Below are 20641 nucleotides of genomic sequence, written 5' to 3'. Positions count from 1 at the left end.
TAAACCCAATATGTGATATTATATGGGAAATTGGCCGTTTACGTCCATTTTCAGTGGGGTAAATTTACCATTGAACATTTCGGTAGCAAAATTTCTTTGGTAACCCAAGATAATATAGGTAAATGTCTATCAATACAAAAAAATTGATGCCATTCCTAGGTGGGACGAAGGGTGATCCGTGACCTTGAATTTGGCACATTTTTCATTTTTGTCAACTTTGAGGGCGCTCTCCGTAAAAACGGTGAGCACGAATCCGCTAATTTTTTTCAAAATTACTGAGCAAGTCAAAGCCTTCAACAGCATAATATTTTAGAACCTAAGGTGATGAAATGTGGAAGATATTAGCCTCTAAATATGCATTAAAATTTTCGAAATTAACATTTAACACCATTTTCGGTGACCTCGTGCACATTAATGAAAAGCCAATTTCATGTCACAGTCACTTTTTCTTACAAAGACTATAAAGTTCTCTCAATTTCCAGATAATGAACACTTTTGCATAAATATCCATGCTACCACAATCAATCAAAAATGCATAATTTTCTTTTAACTAATATTTTGGAATGCGCATCGGTTGCTATGTGAGGCTGTATCTTAGCAACCAATTGACCTTGGGGCAAAATATTTTGGGATTTTCCGTCAGACACTTTGGGGAACATTTGGTGCGATTTTAAAGAAAATCGGAGGGGGTCGGGTGACAAGCACTGGATGATTTGACGTGGATTGACCCACATACAATGTATTATACAACTGTGTACATGCATTTCCTCCTTTTTAGGCTGGAGGGAGAAAAATCCAATAAAGTGAGTGACTCCTACTACATACTATAAGTAGCTAAAATACTTATCAATCTGGGCAATATAAGAGATCATGACTAGTCTGTTACCAAAATACGGTTTAAAGATCTCAGTTCAACATTCTGAGTACATTTACTTCATTATTACTGTACAATATGCATGGTTTTGACATTGCAATTTTGCATTGAGGAATGTAAAATGTACACATGTACTACACTTGTCTGTGGTCTGAAATTTATATACCACACATGTATACAATATAGGCTGCCACAGTATGACAGATTAGAGAAGGCAGGGCTGCCAACTCTCACCCATTGAGCGTGAGACTCACGCATTTTGGTCCTTTCTCACTCTAAAACTTTATTTCATTTGCATGCATTTCTGTTGATCTCACTCATTTTGACTCCTAGATTATACTGTAGCATTGGCCTATGGGAGTCTCACTCTCAACTACTAGTAGTTTCCAGTGTTGGCAGCCCTGGAGAAGGGTTTGCAGGCACCAGGCTCACTTGATACTGGTACTCCTTGTGTTGCAACGTGTACGCGTAACAAACTAAATATAACACACACAATCACATGGAATCCAATGTGGTATCATCTTGTATGTAATACACTGTATGATTAAGGGGGTGATTAAAATGCAAACACCTAATACTGTTATGTAATCATTCTAACTTGGTGCAGTGTCATTATTGTCAGAGAACCTGACCCTGTAAAGCTGTGGTCCCTGTTGTAGAAGTTGCATTGCGCACAACTTCATCATGTACCGGTAGTGTGATTGGTAGTTTTTGTCCATCCATGGATGATTCAACTGTAGATTTTATAGAAAAAAAAAAGAAAATTATGTCATTAGGTCAAAGCTCCCAATAATCCTATACTAATCCAACAGATTGAGATACATTGTAGTGCTGACTTTGGCAATTCTTGCCCAATTATTTTTTATTGTTTTATCATTTTTTTTTTTTTGGTGCTGAGCCAATTTCCGCAAATGTCGCTTGTTAATTGTTTCTAAAGTGGATGAGAGTACAATGTTCTGGTAATTGGTAATCACCAAATTTTCAGTGGAACATGAAATTTGAACAATACACGTATTTCACAAAAAAAAAAAGTGTTCCAAATTTCCAGTTACAGGTACAATGTACATTGTGCATAAATGTACATGACTTTAAAGGGATGGTACAGTAATGGTGGAGATGAGACTTTGGCTTTTAACTTTTTGCGAGATACCAAGAAAACACTAATGAAATAGTGCAGAGCATACACTGTACCATTAAAAAGAGGAATTCAAAGTTTATTTGATGAAAATCCGGTTTGGAATGACTGAAACATCCAGAAACAAAGTAAAACAAAGCGATCGTAATAAACTGTGGGTCCCACACTTTATGAGAATTGCTCTGTTTTGGATATCTCAGCCATTTCAAAACCAATTTTCATCAAATAAACATTGAATTCCTCATGGAATTACATGCTCTTTCATATTTCATAAGATGTTTCTCATTATCTCACCAGAATAATGTTAGAGACCTGAAATTAGGTCTCAACCAAAACTATTGAGCCTACAGTTTTGTATGTGTATATTTATACCTACAAAATGTACGGTGTAAGTTAACATTGCACAAGTTTACATTGTAGTGTATAGTACATTGTACATACATGTACAATGTACATGTAGCATGCCATTTTTATGGATGCCTCAAAGCCACTTTTGTGTCTTCAAATTCAGTCTTTGCACTTATTTGCAATACTGATATATCGTCTGGCTACAAACTAGAAACATACTTTGTATAATGTACCACCTGGGATAAAAACAAGCTGTTGTGTTGACCATCTCTCATGCCATTCGTGTATTGGGGGAAAAATTCCTATGAGAGCAAATGGGAGAATGTGTGGGAGCTTATTTATGGACAATCCCAGACCAGTTAAAAGTTAGTCTGAATTAAATAAAAAAGAAAGAAAGAAAGAATGAGTAGCATTCTAGGCACTTTATGTTTCACAAAAGGCACATAATGGTTTATTGCACATCTACAACTGTACTTAATGTACTCTACAAAAATGTATGCACTGGCTCAATATGAAGTTAATCAGCAGAGCTCCTCTATCTACAGCTGTAAGTCTTGCTGATTCTGTGGAAGACTCCCTGAAAATTGATTACTTCTTCATGTTGTGACAAAAAAAATGACTGTATACATTATGTAAGTCTCCCGAATTGGGTGGTTATGTAAAATACCCACATGCAGTTGTACAAATGTATAGTTTGTACAACGTAATGTACATGTACAGTATTGTACCACAAATATAATCCCCCCCCCCCACATTGGATCAAAAAAGCATTACACTCAGTGGCTACCGTTGGCCATTTATTAATTTTTAAATTGTGATAATTTATTTTAAATTCAAGTATTTTTATACATGTCTCTGTTCAGATCTCAGTGTCACTAATAAGGGGTGGCAAAGAAAGTAAGTTCAAAGAGACAGGGAAGATGAGGAAGATGGAAAAGACAATGAAGTTCATGACATACAATGTACACTGTCCTGTGTAATTTGGTATCACATTGGTACAGTTTCAGTTCCACAAAGTACACATGTAGTCGCAATAAATACAAACATGAAATTGTACTGAGAGGTACAATTCATGATTGATACAAAACTGAGTGATAGTTTTTTTTTTTTATGTTGTTTGGAAAACATGTCGAGACAATGACTTGGTAGCAATTATGCAGCCACCTGAGTTTACATTGTGTATTTGTGCATTCAAACCAATTTTTGAAGGTACAATGTACACTGTTCACTGCAATTACAACTGTACAACTGCTGGATACATGTTTGTTACAATTGTATGGGCAGGGGCGGATCCAGGAATTTTGTAAAGGGGGGGGGGGGCAGAAACTAATATTTCTGGTGCCACTTCCAGGTTTCGTTTAATTTTTTCTTTTTATTTCTTTTGTTTTTAACGAAAAAGAAAGGGCGTGTGCGCCGGTTGCGCCCCCCCCCCCCTTCTAGATCCGTCACTGATGTGTTCACTCGATGATATGAGAGACTATTTAAAAGGCTTTCTTGTAGTCTACATGTAGTTCCAAACACTACTTGGGTTCCAGGTGCTTTGCATAGTTTGCAAACTTGTCTGTTGAAGATGTTAGGGCCATGTCTGCTTCAGCGATTGGTTTTCCCACTAATGCAAGAGATGGCGAGAGATGAAAAGAGTTGTCTTAAAGGACAAGTCCACCTTCATACATGTACATGTATGTGTGGATTAAGTGAATGCAGCAATATTAGAAGAACACAATTACTGATCAGTGAGAATTTGGGGAAAATCAGACAATCTGCATAAAAGTTATGAATGTTGAAAGTATCTGTGCAGTCACTTCTGGATGAGAAGACTTCGACAGTGTATGATGTCACATACGTAGAACGATAGGAAAATACATGTTTAGAGAATTTTACTTTTTTTTTTAAGTGCACATTTCCTTGACTTGTCAGTGGCGTATGTTGAGGGTAATATTCATTCCCCCTGCCGTCTGAAAGAGGCAAGTCAAGTGTTCTTTTGATATGCGAGAAAAGTGAAAATACATATGTTGAATTTTCTTTATATCATTCTACACATGACATCACAAACTGTAGTCTTAGTCTCCTTGTCCAGCAGTGACTGAGCAGAAACTTCATAACTTTAAGCAGATTGTTTGATTTTCCTCAAACTCTTACTGATGTGTTCTACTAATAGTGCCGCATTCAATCAATCCACATGATAATGAAGGTGGACTTGTCCTTTAACAAGCTTCTGTTGTGTTGTTTGCCCATGAACGGTGTCAAAGTGATACAGTATTTGTGTGCCTCTGAATGACGTTTGATGGAGGGGCTCAAAAATTTACTCTATGATGTCAGTGTTGCCATGACTACTGTACATCCTTGCTGTTAGGAACAAGCTGCTTTTGATATGATCACCATGCGCCACATGCTTGAGTCCTAGTCCTTTGCGTTCGGCTTTTAAAGAATTTGTGTGCCTTAAAATGAATATCCCTGCCCTAAACACAAACAATTTTGACTCGATGATAGGTAAAATGTATACATGCAGATCAAAAATAACAAAAAGGACAGCACATTAAGATGTTTACTGATTTTTATATGCTGTTTCCCTTGTATGATTAAAGTGATATGTTTATTTGTAAATTTGCAATGCATGTATGAAGAAGAAGGTATAGAATAGAAGAAAAAGAAATGGAATTTTTTTTTAGATCAAAGGCATAATTTACCATTTGCAGATGAAACAAAAACCCAGCATTAGTGCTTCAAAATAGTTCTAAAATTTGAGTTAGGGATAGAAACCACCAAAGATGTAAAAATCTGAATCAGTATAATCAATGTTAAGTACTATACTAAATGTGAACAATAGTTATAATGAAAATGTTTCCAGACTTTAAAGCCGTCTACAGTTATGGTTTATCGAGAAAAATAGTGATACATGTATCTCCTTGTATTGTAGGCTTATAAGGCTTTATTGCAAAAATTTCATATGGTAGAATTTTTTGTGATATAAGTGACCTACACAATGCATCAAATGTGATATCTTGAACATTTTTAAGATTACTGCTCCCAAAGGTAAACAAGACTTTTTATATAAAAGAGGGAACAAAGGGAAACTGACCAGAAACTAGTATACAATGTAATTCATTCGTGAAAAATTGAGCAAAGAAAATGATGCAGGTATCATTGCTACTCATACACTTTTAGCTCTTGAAATGCGCTTGATTTTTTAAAATAAGATATTGTGAATATCATGAGTACATTGTATATGGTGTGCGTGTGTGTGTGTGTGTGTATCTCCTTGTATTGTAGGCTTATAAGGCTTTATTGCAAAAATTTCATATGGTAGGATTTTTTGTGATATAACTGACCTACACAATGCATCAAATGTGATATCTTGAACATTTTTAAGATTACTGCTCCCAAAGGTAAACAGGACTTTTTATATAAAAGGGGGAACAAAGGGAAACTGACCAGAAACTAGTATACAATGTAATTCATTCGTGAAAAATTGAGCAAAGAAAATGATGCAGGTATCATTGCTACTCATACACTTTTAGCTCTTGAAATGCGCTTGATTTTTTTAAATAAGATATTGTGAATATCATGAGTACATTGTATATGGTGTGCGCGTGTGTGTGTGTGTGTGTGTGTGTTTGTGTGTGTGTGGGTGGTTGTGAGTGTGCTTGTGTGTATTACAAATGTGTGATGATAACATGCACATTTTGTACAATGTGTGTTTGTATTCATTTGGTATCCATGGTACATGTATGTACAGTAGATCTTGCACAATGAATACATACAATGTACAGAGCTGTATGTGTTTCCATCACAGGAACTTACTCTAAAGTTGGGAATGGAGGAAATGTCACAAAGAGCATTATCCACCACTCTTTATTTTCATTATCACCAACATTTTCACTTCTCCAGTTGCAATGAAACTGTGTGAGTGTAAAAAAAGTTTAAAGGTAGGGAATCCCATTTGCATGCCTTAAAGGAGACCTCCGGATGATTTTCAAATTTTTACATTTGAACATATATAAATTAGTTATACTTGGTACAGAGTTTCAGGATTTATAATGATTGGGATGAAAAATAAGAATGTTTTCGAAGTTTCCAACAAATTGCAATGAACAAGGATGATGACATGGCAGCCTCACCATAAGAATGCATGAGATGTGGCTCAAGGAAGCAGAACAAAAGAAGAAGGCATGCATAGATTACACACAGGTGAGCTTGTAAGCATGCGGTATTGTAATGGAATTTCACTGCTACATTTCTGAGATATGTGAGGCTCCTATGTCATCATCTTTGTTCAGTGTAATTTGTTTAAGGTTTTTGAAAGTACTGTCTCTCTGCTCAAGAACCACAATAAATTCTATAAATCTATACATCAAGCTGTTGATTTATGTACTACATGGTGTGAAATTATGAAAATCGTCCGGAATGCCCCTTTAAATGAAGAGTTGTATAAATACAGTGGTACAGTCAAACTCGGATACCTCGACATCGGATAAGCCGAATATCACTTACCTCGGGGGCAAAATGAAAGTCCCGATTGTTCCTATGGAGTTTCCGTGTATTAAAATTCGCGTACCTCGAAAAAGATAACTCGAAGTTCGGTTACCTCGAAGGGAAATCTAATGTCCCGATCTTAATTAACTTATTGTTTTTCCCAGCATGTTGCTCGAATCGAAATTGTAAACATCACTCAGCATCTCCGATTAAAAGCGCGCGTGGACAGCGAAGACGTGTCACATGTTTTCACACTCGATTGTAAATATTCTGAGACCAGAACAATCGCGCGCCCAAGAAGAAATACCCGATACACAGCTGACAAGGAAAATCCCCAACACCACACGTACATGGTATGCACATAGCACCCGTGCCAATGGAGTGCTTTACGATAGAGCACTACGCGCTGCCCCATCATTTGCTTTTCTTTAACCACTGTGTTTTGATTTTTGATCGAGACAGTCATACCGTGCGCGTAGATTTCTCAACCGTCGGGGCGCACCTGCTTACGTTGACAGTTATATCTTTGCCATTAATCACGCTCCACTGTCAAAACATCAATCTACCTCGTAGTGCCTTTTTTTAAACTATTTTTTTTTTGCCTTTCACGAAGTTTACTTCCCCGAGAACGCAAGCACTGAAACTTTTTTTTTTCCAGCAATGCGATTATGAAAATCTGGAAGTATAGGCCGATCACAATGAAGAATAGAATACACAGGGCTCCGCACTAAGTTTTATCGGGCCACCAATATCATTGATTTTTATTTTCTGGTGGTCGAAAGTAAAATCTGGTGACAAAAAAAAAGTCAGGAAAAACATTAGAAAAACTAAATCGGTCCTACTAAACATAGACAAATTAATATTAAGCATTATTGAAGTGATACAGATGTCCATGTCTAAAACAAATGAATAGAAAATTCAATCATCTTACTCAGTGTTTAAAGATTTGACAAGTTAATAGGCGTAGATATTATTATAAAAGTTGATGCCCATATATTGAGGAGGTCAAAACTTACGTTTGAAATGAGAAAATGGGAGCATTTGCTGACATTTGTTAGCATCCGACATTTGTTTTAGCATTGTAAAAAACCGAAAGTTACCGTTATTCATTTCTAAATGTAAAAGCAAACAACCGACATTCATTTTAGAATCTTACGGAGCTGAATACTATCGTAATCCATTTCCAAACGTGAAAGCAAGCATCCGCTATTTGTTTTAGCATCTAACTGAGCGGATTAATACCATTAATCATTTCCAAAATTTAAAGCAACAATCTGTTATTTATTTTTGCATCGTACGGAGCAGAATATTACCGTTATTCATTTCAAACATCCGACATTTATTTCATTATCGAACGGAGCCGAATGTTACTGCTGTCCACTTCCGAAAGTGAAATGAATCATCTGACAATTATTTTATCATCGCACGGAGCCGAATGTTACTGTTTTTCATTTTTGAACGTAAAGGCAGACATCAGACATTTTTGACTATGAAACGTATAGCTGAATGTTACTGATATTTATTTTGAAATGTACCGTAGCAAATATCCAATATATATATTTTTTTTATCATCGTAAGGGGCAGAATGTTACTGCTGTTCACTTCCAAACATGCCAAACGTAAAAGCAATCATTCGACATGTATTTTAGCATCTTCCGGAGCTGAATGCTATTGACATTTACTTTCGGACGTATCCGGCATTTATTTTATCAGCGTACGGAGTTGAATGTTATTGTTATTCACTTCAGAACATCAAAGCAAACATTCGACATTTATTTTAGCATCTTTCGGAGCTAAATGTTATTGCAATTTACTTTCGAACATAGAAGCAAACATCCAGCATTTATTTCATCATTGTCAGGAGTTGAATATTATTGTTACTCTTTTCCGAACGTCAAAGCAAACATCAAACATTGACTTTACCATTAAACGCAGCTGAATGTTACTGTTATTCATTTCGAAATTTAAAAGCAAACATCAGACAGTTATTTTAGCATCATATGGACATGATGGAGCAGAATATTACTGCTATTTTCTTCCGAACATAAAAACGATCATCTGACATCTATTTTAGCATCTTCCGGAGCCGAATGCTATTGCTATTTACTTTCAAAAGTATAAGGAAACATCCGACATTTATTTAACCATCGTACGGAGTTGAATGTTATTGTTTTTCATTTCCGAACGTCATAGCAAAAATTCGACATTTATTTCAGCGTCTTCCGGAGCCGAATGTTATCCTTATTAATTTCCGAACGCAAAATCAAATATCTAACATTAGTTCTAGCACCATACGGAGCTGAGTCTTATCGTTATTCATTTCCAGAAGTATGAGCAAACATCCGGCATTTATTTTAGTATCATACCGAGTCGAATATTACCGTCATTCATTTCCACAATTAAACGCAAAACTCTGACATTTATTTTAGCATCTTACGTAACCGATTGTTACCGCTGTTCATTTTGAAAAGTGAAGGCAAACATCCGACTCTTTTTTTTGGTGGCGCGATCGGGCCACCAAAATCTTTATTTCTGAAATTTTGATTTCATTTCCTATTTTCACTCAATTCATTCATATAAAAGTTGATTCAATTCAAATTGACAAGCATGCAAACAATCAGTAGGTACTATAACAGACACCATGTTGAACATCGATAAACGTTGAACATCGATAAACATCGGACAAGTCGAAGAAAATTCGCCGTACGCGTACCTCGAAATTCGCGTACGTCGAACCATTTTCTTCAGTCCCGACGAATTCGAGGTATCCGAGTTTGACTGTATGTTGAAGAGAGTATCATTTTAGAAACTCCCATAAAGTATTGAAAGTGGAAGGTAACATTTAGTACATTTTTATTGACCATTAGATTTTGAATTGAATTTTTTTCGGGGCTCACCGTAAATTCCAGTACATTACTAGGCTACCTTTGCAGACCCATGCACTGCATGTGTGTCCATCATGTATATTTTGTGACGAAATTTCATCAAAACTTACAAACATTTCTGTATACATTCTTGCCACACACTCTATATGTTATTACATCAGCTCTTGTACTTTTAGATTTGTGTTTATAGATAAAAAAGTACAGAAGACTGCAACAAAATGGCTGAAGTGTGGCTAACACACAGAACTACTGAGTAGTTGAGTTTTGTGCATTATTCAAATTGTAGATAACTGTTGACTTCCAAATTTCTCAGCAGTGGCCTAAACAAGTCCCCTGAGGTTCATATCTAATGTTTTGCTGCATTTTGGGAGGTCTGTAAAAGGTATCCCCTACCTTTAATACTGAAGGGATGTGTTACAATGTCAACAGAATGTTTGTCTGTTGTTCATTGTGAGCATGCAGTGTATCTTGTTTTGCTGGTATGAATATGCGATTCACTCTAAGATGTTTGAGTTGGCAGTGACAAAATGAAATGATATCAAAACAGAATGATAATTTTAATTATTGTTCTTTCTAAAGGGAAATTTATGCAAGTTTGTATCTTCCCAACTTTTTTTTTTTCACTGAACAATGATATTGGTCACAACTACATCATGTTTACATACATGTACAAGTGTATTTCGATGTTCCCAATGGCTTCTAAATCATCCAAGTCCAAGTCATCTTTTAAGTATGTTTTGAAACACAACAGATGATACTAATGATAGATGCTTTGTGAATATATGACCTAAAAAAAGAAAGAATTAATGAAGCTTTTAAGCAGGTGGAGGGTAGACTTACTGTATATTGAGGGGTATGATCGTCACTTCAGCTATTAAACTTACATTGTTTATCTTTGTGATCACATGAATAGTCTTTCACTCAGTCATTGTGATTTTTCTTTTATTTTTCAGATTGATTTCCTGTTTTTTGGCATCCTGTACCTGTCATCATATTTGATAATATGCCATTTCAAAAGGAGAACAGACAAAGAAGATCTCTACTCTGGTTCGTACACATTCCTTTAATATCGCATCTTCAAAGTATGTACTGTATGTTCCCCTACATGGAAGGAATGATATAAAGATTGATGTATTGTCGTGGTATAAATCCTCTTGGATTATTGAATGTGAGACCATTCATTAGATTTGCCCAAAAAGTGTGTTTCCTTGCAATATTACCATTTTATGTTTGATATCAATTCATTGTGAAGCATTTTTTACAGCTCTTGGAGCAAAAAATCATAATATGAAAGTCATATTTCTGTCAGTAATTTGTTATTGCCAATTCAAGATGACAAAAGGATGAGAATATGATCAGATGTGTAGGACTGGTAGTGATTATTTAAATGTCTGTTTGTATTTAAAGTAGACTTTTGTCTGGAAATGCACATGCCAGACTTGTTTACTGTGCTGTGCAGTACTGTAATGACTTACACACACTGTGATTTGAATTGCAGCTGATTCGGAGGATGCCATGGTCTACAGCATTGCACTCTGGCTCTGTACCTTCACGACGGCCGTCTCCGGGGGCGCTGTTCTCCTCCTTCCCCTCTCGATAGTCAGCAACGAGGTCCTTCTCCAGTATCCCAACAGCTTCTACATGAAGTGGCTGAACGGATCCCTGATACACGGTCAGTTCCCGACTGTGGTAGTGAGATTGTTGTTTTACATAGATCTTCACATTCAAATGTGAAGTTGATGGAGTTGTTGCAAATCAACACGTGCCCACCAGACCATGGTCAATCAAAGGATTAGCAGACTCTTGTCACTCGAATGTTACATTAGAATTGCACTGTACTGCTTCTGCACAAGATGCACAAATTCAATGTTGTTTTGAAATGCCTCCTTTTCATGAAACTGCCCACAAGTAATGAAATTCCAATCATCTATAATCACTCTGTACACATTCATTAATCCTCCCGATGAATCAAGTTAACCGTACATACCTGGTAGTTACATTTTTGTGTAGAAAGCTATGAAGAGTGTTTAGATGGTATCCAAGAGTTTAGGATCATTATTACATTTTTGTGTCAACACTGTCTGTGACAAAAAAAAAAAAACAACCAAAGAGAACAGTAAAAAAAAAAAAACCAAAGAGAACAGTAAAAAAAAAAAGTTTAAGGAATGTGGCATGAGTGTGAGACCAAATCCATTCAAAAGTGTGATTTTGCCCAGCACTCAGAAATGGCTGTGCTTTCTGTTGCAAATGCACATTACATTCAAGGAACAAATGTTTCTTATAAGAACTGCCTTTACATGTGACTGCTTTTGCATTATGACTAACATTCTATATAAATGCCTGTTTCCAAAATTATGATACATCATATATTGTGCTCTCAGGATGTTGTAAATTATTTTCTATTTAAATACAGGAGCAGTATATACCTGTATGTGTTTGTGTTAGTGATCATAACTTTGGAATTTATTTATCATTTCATGTCATTTTGTATCATTTTTGTTTTGTTTTGATATCTGTAACCAACAGGTCTGTGGAATTTGATCTTCCTGTTTTCCAACCTGTGTCTTTTTGTGCTACTGCCATTTGCTTACTTCTTCACTGAATCAGAAGGATTTCCGGGATCAAAAAAGGTAAGAAACAGAATTTGCAGATTATATGTGTTTCTGAAGAGGTATATCAAGATTATAGTGTGTACAATGTTAAATCACTTGACTTATTTATTTCAAACATTTCAAGAGACTATAACCACATTGGACCGAGCTACATGTGCAGAGTACATGTATATTTTGGTAGCTTCTGAGGAGACTGGATTCCTCAAGCTCTTTCTGTGCTTTGACTGTGAAACCATAATAACATTAGTGATGAAGCCACAGCATGCTTGGAAAACAGGTATTCTACATATATAGTAAATTGGCACAGGTTAGTCAGTGCAGTTTCCTATGCTCACTTATGCCTTCAGGGAGTCTGTTGTGCAAACATACATTATATTCATAATGAGGTATTGCAAATCAAGTGGTGTTGTGCTTGCGAAACAGGTGTCAAAAAGAAAACAAAAGAGATGCCAGATTTTATTGCAAGGCTATTTTGGCAGACTAATTCCTTGACATGAAAGGCTAGTTGGGGAGAAGATCCTACGATGATTGGCTGTTGGACAGACGGTGTCGATCCTGTCTATGTCTTCACCGAATCAGAAAGCGCTATCCCAGTGCCTCTAATATGCCCAGTTGAGTGTACTATTCCACCTCATTTTGACAGGAATACACAACCTTCATGATAGTCTTGATGCAAAGACTCAGTGTGACAAAATGAGTGTGCTTTTGAAATGTGATATCTGAAATAAGTAACCATCTGTGTACGACACTTAGTACTGAGCAATTTGCTCAGCTGGCATACAAAGTGACAGAATAGTAACTGAAACAAAGGATAGAGAGAGAGAGAGAGATTAGCTGAGAAACTTTCCATCTTTGCCTTTTACACATCTTTTGCAAAGAAGTACAGGCAGGCAGTTGCATCAGATTGTTTGGTTGTAGACTACTTACTAGTGAGGGTTTTGTGTTGCATACCAGTTTGTCTCTGGTGACCAGACAAGGATTGGTCAGTCAGGCATGGCCCTGTTTTCTATTTGTGGATGAGGGGCCCAGATTGTTGTGGACACAGTACATACATAATACACGAACAGGTTGTAAAGTCCGAGGGACAGTTATGTGTTGTTTGAGGGACAGTTGTTGTTTTCCATGCCAGTCCCTTGAAGGCATTATCCTTGATTCTAAAAAGGGATGCACCCATCCTTGCATGTGTGCATGTGTTGTCCCTTTTAAGTGTTTAGGTGTTGTCTCTGCTATAGTTAATACTCACTCATAAAAACAATGGATAAATTGACGGACACACCAACCAAATTTTATACTTTTATGCGTCGGGTACTTTTTAATTTGGGATATCACTGCTTTCTAGTTCTGTGAATAAGAAATGACATGATCTCTACCTCAATTGTGTGTACACCTTGTCCCATGGAGGTTATGACCCAGTTGACTTCCTGTGGAAAGCACTTGTGTAACATTACTCTTACGCTTTAAGTGTATCACATACAGGTATGTTGAACTGTTGAACTGTTGTCTGATTGCACCTAGTGATGTCTACATACAATGTATGTGTTCTTTACTTGCAGTACAGTGTAGGCCTACATAGTACAGTATGTTGTACACTGGCAGGTGCATGCTTGAAGTCATATAATGGGTGGACATATAATTTTATTCTGAGTCTCCTCTGCATAGATCTCCCTTAGTCCTTCCAACCTTGTCTTATGAATGTCTCCACATCCATAAGTGACATTTAATAGAATTTATTGGTATCTAGGCCCTAGATCTTAGCTTATATTGTCACTTCTAACCATCTCTAGAAAGTAGAGAAAAAGAGAATAGTGTATTTTTTGAGGGTCTTCTGTTTATCATGGTCTCATACATTTGTACATTGACAGTATGTAAGGTAGAATACTGCTTGTTACAAAGCCTGTATATCATATTACAAATGGCATATTGGAGTTCTTCATCAGTTGATCAGTGTACATGCACTTTTGGACCGGTTTGTGCATTTACAGTTTGCTGTTGCTCACTTTGTGGCTCTCATTTGCTTAGAGAGTTAAAAGGCAAGATTTTATAGATAGAATATAAACACAATGTCTGAATGAGGGGATTTAATCATGAAATTTGATATGTAGGCCTACAGTATATGTGGTTGCTGAAGGAAGTATCACAACAAGATACAAGTTTATTTTCTTATGTCACAAAGAACTGTGAAATTATTCGGTGGAATGTTGAAATATGACTAATATTTTACCTCAGTCTGTACACTTGAATAGATCTATAGAATTGTTTAATACCTGTCACCTGCATTGTACAAAGTCAGGTGATTGCACTTTTGTGATTGCACTTTTGTGTTTGAATATAATGGCTTTAGTGGTGGTGGTTGGGGGGGGGGGGGGAGCCTGAATTTACATTTGAAATTTCATTGATATGGCTTACTGGCTTGCTCGCAAGTAAATGTTTGGAATCCACTATGTGTGCTTCAGTTTAACAGAAGGAAAACAGTTCATGCTGATGATCCAGGCAATTGAAATCCAGTCAGGTATATCAGCAGAAGTACAGTACAATCATGCCAGACTTTGGCTGTTATTCCCCTAGTATGGTCAGAAGCCTTTGTACACAGAGTGCATTAAAGGGAACCAAAACCCAAAGAGCAATGTGGATTGAGTGAAAACAGCAACCATTAGTAGAACAGTACACACATCAGTGAAGGTTTTAGGAAACCAGACAATCAGTGCACAAGTTATGAATTTGTAAAGTTTTAGTGTTGGAAACGCTGGATGAGGAGACTACTAGAGATTATGACGTATGTGTGGACAACAATATAATGAAAATATGGGAATTCCACAAAAATTCATTTTCATGGAAATTCCACATTCCATCAACTTGATACTGAGATATGTTAAAGGTAGCAATTATTCCCACTGCTTTCTGAAAGCGGTTACTCAAGTGCTCTTTCATTATACTTGAAAAGTGAATTTTTGTGGAATTTCTTCACTGATATTTTTCTTTCACTGATCATATGTTCTGCTTAAATGTTACTGCTTTCTCTCAGTCCACATTTCTCTTTGGGTTTGGATTTCCTTTAAGATTAAGAGAAGAGTAGAGAGGATATAACAGTAGTGTGTAAACTGATTTGGGTATGACTTATATAACCGCCATGTTATCATTATTGACAATTGATTATTATTACTAGCAGTAATATTGTATGATGATGATGATGATGAAGATTACAAGTTTTGTTATACGATTTATGATTGTCAGATTCCCATTCACTGAAACAGTTTACTATTTTGCCCAATTAAATGCTCAGTAAAACAGTACAGAGAAATGTGACATGCAAACCCCAAAGGTAGTATAGCAAAATAAAACAGAAGAGGGTGAAAGGGTGAAAGAAATATGAGCCAGGATTCACAATAGTGAAGTTCATCATCAAGCCCAGAAGCATGTGGGTCCAAACAGTGATCTACATGTATAATGATGATGATAAAGATTATACTGTACTGGTAGTTTATATTGTGATGAACATACTCGAATGAAGTCCTATATACAGGTACAATCGTCCCATCTTTCATGTTATGGCTGTAGGACCTTTGAAGTGTGGAGTTAAATGGCAGGAATGTCATCTCAACCAGCAATAATTGACCAACGGAGGATGCAGCATTTGGATTTCTGAGCGAGACTGTGGACTAATGGAAAAAGCCATGGGCATCGGGAGTGGAGTCATGCCCAGTAATTGGTTTTCAATTTGTGCCAGCAGCATGGCATTTAAGGGTGTAGTAATTGCATAAAAACAACTCTGAGCAGACTTCCATGGTGCAAATGCAGATCTCCCCCAGACAGGCAGCAGGAAATTACCTTCTCTGACATTAATCAATGATTATTTCTAATGTTATCACATTTGTCATTAGTGCATTTTATGAACTTACATTTTGCGTTTTGCTCAAGCAAGTACTGAAACTACAGTATACCATTCCTGTACTGACTGTTTTTTGGTTTTCAAGTGAGTGCATTTGAGGTTGTGGTGGCTTCAGAGGACTTTGATGCTTATAATTTCCATCAATCATCAATTTATCACCAAAGCAGTCTGAAGCTAGGCTAATATCCTCCCCCCCCCAAAAAAAAAAAAAAAATCCAGCAGTCATCTATTCAAATTACTTGAAGGTTGTCGGCTGTCATCAGTAAGGTGAGATTTCCACCTTCTGCTGGTGGGTTGGGGAAGAGAAGAGCTTGGTAATAGAAGTCCTGCCTTTAACCCATCACCCACTGGAACCTTGCAGGTTATGTTTAACATTTGTTGGAATTGAGAATTTGTACATGTATAAGGAACAGCTTGTATGTCACACCTGACTCATGACTGCTCTCATTAAGGGTGATCTTTTTGGATGGTGCCCACCCCCTCCCCAGTCAAATTTACGTTGGTATACTGTAGAAATCATTTTGCAATATCAATGTGATGTGGTCTGTAATAGAGCCAGTTGTGAGGTTGATGGAGTAAAGTCAACAAAGAAAAGAAATGAAAAACACCCCTGTACCTCAATGAATAGTTGATGAGCATCTTTCCCACATAAGGATGAATGGCTAATAGGAAAGGCATTCAGTGCTGATATGGTGTGGTTGTATTGTAAAGAGGAAAGTTGGAGTGATACAACTGGGGAAGACTAAAAACAGGAAAGAAGAGGGAGAGGGAGGAGATGAGATCTGAGTGAAGTGAATGAATGAGCTGTAGTACTAGCAACTTCATTGATGTATCCTCATCTCTCCATCAATTTTGACATGTTGACTATTTTGCAGGGATTATGGTAAATGAGGGATAATCCCCACATCTAATCCTGCTGACAGAGGTCTTTAAATGTCAGGTTGTTTGTCAAGGGAGGTTGTGAGCATGACACAATGCACTTGTATGAACATATCAAGATGACTTGAAATCACATTATTTATACATGTATCCCTTCCAGACAAAGTCTCTGGAATACAAGTAAATTTTCATCTCCTTCACATCCTCTGCAGTCCTTGCAATTAAGTTAGAATTGCTTTTGGCACAGTTTAATACTTGTATTGTTTTGTTTTACTTTTTTTAAAGAAAATGTTCCTCTTCACAATTCTAATTTTGCTCCTATCAAAACTTGAAAGAAGTAAGCAAAGAATGAAAAAAAAATTGTTAGAAGCTGAATGAAATTTGACAAATTTTACTTTCTGAGCAGATAAGATCTGTACAAAATAATAATTATTCTGTTACACATGGAATTGATTAGACTCCTTTTTTTGAAAGCAACAACTGCACTCACTTTGCTTACTGGTGATACCATAATTTGTTGCTAGGACACTGTATATTACACACATATTACATAATCTTATGTTTGATTCCCTTTTTAATCAGCAAATGATAAATCTTTGCCTCGTGCAGATCCTTCGTTGATAGCAAATAAAGAACAGGAGAGTTTGATATGAGCTACATCAATGGGAGTGTGCCTTTATAGGGTGGACCTACTTTCAAATCTATGTTTGCACACTTCTATGGTGAATCCCGAGAATGGTTGGCAGGAGAACATGTGTGAGCTCCATTATTTACACAATCATGTGTCAGTATGCAAACACTAGTCTGAGGTACATTGTAATGAGCTCCTTGACGGATGGATGAACAAGCTGTCAGTTAGATTTGCTGTGATATGTCATGACCCAGTTTTGACAGAAGAATAATGCCTAGTATTCACACTGAGGTTGAGGATTTCACTTTTGATGAAGAGCCATGGAGCTTTAATAAAGCTCTGTAGGACTGATGTTATTTTTCAGTGCACTCATTCCTTCATTGATGAAATCATGCTGTGTCGATATACTGTGATCTAGACTGGAATTGTACCCACAAAGCAAAACATCTTTTGGGCATGTGATGCAAGACAATGGTCCAGCTTTGAACACAGAATATACTTGTGTAGAAGAAAGGGCTGAAAATTTAAGCATATATAATACATTATCAGAGAATATTCTAGGATGATGCATCATTTATACTGAATTTATCAACCTGCTCTAGCAGGAAAATTGAGAGGTTTAATGATCAGGCTTGGGAAATAAGATGTGAAGGAATGAGTGTAGAGTACACAGTTGACATTGTAAGCACATCTTGCATACAGATCTCACATACCTGGTATGCACATTTTTATTATGCACTTGGTTATTCATCAGGAAAATGACTAAAGAATTGTGAATAATTTCAAGAGATTATGTTTCAAGATGCACGAATGTAAACACTTCGGATACCATGATTTATGTACAGTATATACCCCTATGTACTTGTTTAGCCATAAATTATAAAAACATTTTAAATCATGTTTTTTTCCCATCAATCTCCTTGATGTATTGTAGGGTATCAGAGGGCGTGTCTACGAGACAGTCCTGGTGCTGGTGATGCTGAGCGTTCTGGTTTTCGGACTGGTTTTGGTGTTCAACGCCCTCCTCGACGATACAGATTCTAGCAGAGAAACACTGCAAAGTGAGTGTGTGCTTCCTGTACTGTACATCAAGATGATCCAATAGGAATTCTAGCTAAGGTCTTATTTGCACATCTATGAGAAGAATATCCCAGTGAAATGAGCAGAATATATGTTTCTAGCATCCTCATTTATCAATTAATACACAATGGCAAAACTCTCTCACTCTGTCTGTGTATTACATATGTACATTGTATATGATTAGTTCGTTGTTATTTGAGTCATGAACAATGTGCATTATTGCAGTCGGTAATTTTATGGGAAAGTAATCAAGATACTGAAGTACTGGAATTGGCACAGACAACAAAACTTGGGTTAGTAGAAACTGGATGTTCTTATTGTACAACGCTTGAATTGGTAATGGAGCATAGCCATGCAATATGATCTCAATAGGTACCACAGTTGTCAATAAATCATGTGAAAGGGTGCTTTGAATCACGTTGATGCAGGGAATGAAGTAATATGCTCATGATTTATGGTGAACTGTATCAAGCTTCAAAAGTTTGGGCATGTCAATATCGTGATTTATCTTCTTCTTGGACGAAGGATTAGTCAGCTTTCGGGGTGTGGGATGCATGTAGTGCCAAATGTAGGCAACAGACACAGGCCTGGATGCATATAAAAGACTGAAAATATAAGTATGCGCCAGCCAATACTCATGATGTATTTTCTACAACTTGTTTTTTTTTTTTTTACTGTTGCCCTGATAATCTGAATATCAGAGTAAGTAACTTTGATGTCTTGACACAATGTCATGGAAGATTGGGACTGCAGAGGTCTGTGCCATCAGGAGGTTTGCAATTATTCTAAGTTGAAAATATTAAACTGCAGTCATTGGACTTAAATTGAATGTTTGAGTCATTGTTGTGGTTACTGTAATTATTTCATCTTATAAATGATTGCAAATGAAGAGTTTGTTTGCAAAAACCGATAAGTCCATATTTGCCAAATGGAGATATTTGCGATTAAAGGTCAAGAAAAATATAGAGAATAATAAGAAAAATTTTGCTTCTTTTGACCATAACTTCAAAAATATGCCTTTATATGTGGTGACCAATATATCATTTAAAAGGTATTATTTTGTACTTTATGACAAAGATCGTACTTCAAAATCTTAAAAAATGGACTTATCGGTTTGCAAACAAACCCTTCAAATATTCCCATGAAATGGTCCCCTCAGCTTTCCATTGCCTGTCAGTGAATACTGCAAGGCATTTTGTCAAGGTCATAATCTGATAAACCTTGGGGAAATGGATTATGACGTGAGATCCTTTTACACGTATGTTGTCACTTTCATGACATAAAAATCCATACTTATGCTGCTTGCTAGGTGCAAGGCACAAGGTGCAAGTTTGTGGTTAGTCAGAAATAATCGAATCCAGCACACAGAGAAATGCTCCAGACTCTGCCTGTAAATGAGGGTGTCCTTGAAACCAAAGTGCTTTTGAGGTTTGGCAGCGTGCAGTTTTATTTCATTTAGCTTGGCATACTCCATAAGTCATGGAGATCATTTCTGCCCAGTGGTGTTGACTTTTGCACTTGACTGTGTTGTTTAAGCGGTTGGTGTTCAAATATACAATTCCCCGCAGAGAAGAACTAAGGCAGCAAGCAGTCTCATGAGATTTGTGTGTGTGGTTCCTCATTGATATGTGTCATTTAGCGTCAGGACATCATCCAAATTCATGGATTGGACTTCATACTGTATCATGGTAGAAATGATCCCCCAGAGTGATAATGATGGTACCACTGCATCTACTAATACTCATGATAACAAGTAGTGATTGTAGCAGCAAGTAGTGGTAGTAGCATTTATATTAGTGATAGTAATAATGATGATATCAAGTATGATAATGGTAATA

General features: G+C 36.6%; 1 protein-coding gene across 1 annotated transcript in view; it reads left to right on the top strand.

Annotated features, from left to right (window-relative positions):
- Positions 1 to 20641, top strand: part of LOC139730973 (protein LMBR1L-like) — a 38204-nt gene that overhangs the window by 5526 nt on the left and 12037 nt on the right. The window contains exons 2-5 of the mRNA XM_071641852.1: positions 10669 to 10762; positions 11214 to 11387; positions 12242 to 12345; positions 18658 to 18784. Coding sequence (XP_071497953.1) covers positions 10669 to 10762; positions 11214 to 11387; positions 12242 to 12345; positions 18658 to 18784 — 499 coding nt within the window. The remainder of the gene's footprint in view (positions 1 to 10668; positions 10763 to 11213; positions 11388 to 12241; positions 12346 to 18657; positions 18785 to 20641) is intronic.

The sequence above is a fragment of the Diadema antillarum genome, unplaced genomic scaffold (assembly GCF_040938485.1).
Source record: "Diadema antillarum isolate AM-2024a unplaced genomic scaffold, OU_Dant_1.0 seq00000345_RagTag, whole genome shotgun sequence".
Classification (NCBI taxonomy): Eukaryota; Metazoa; Echinodermata; class Echinoidea; order Diadematoida; family Diadematidae; genus Diadema; species Diadema antillarum.
This window is presented reverse-complemented; position numbering and strand designations above follow the sequence as displayed.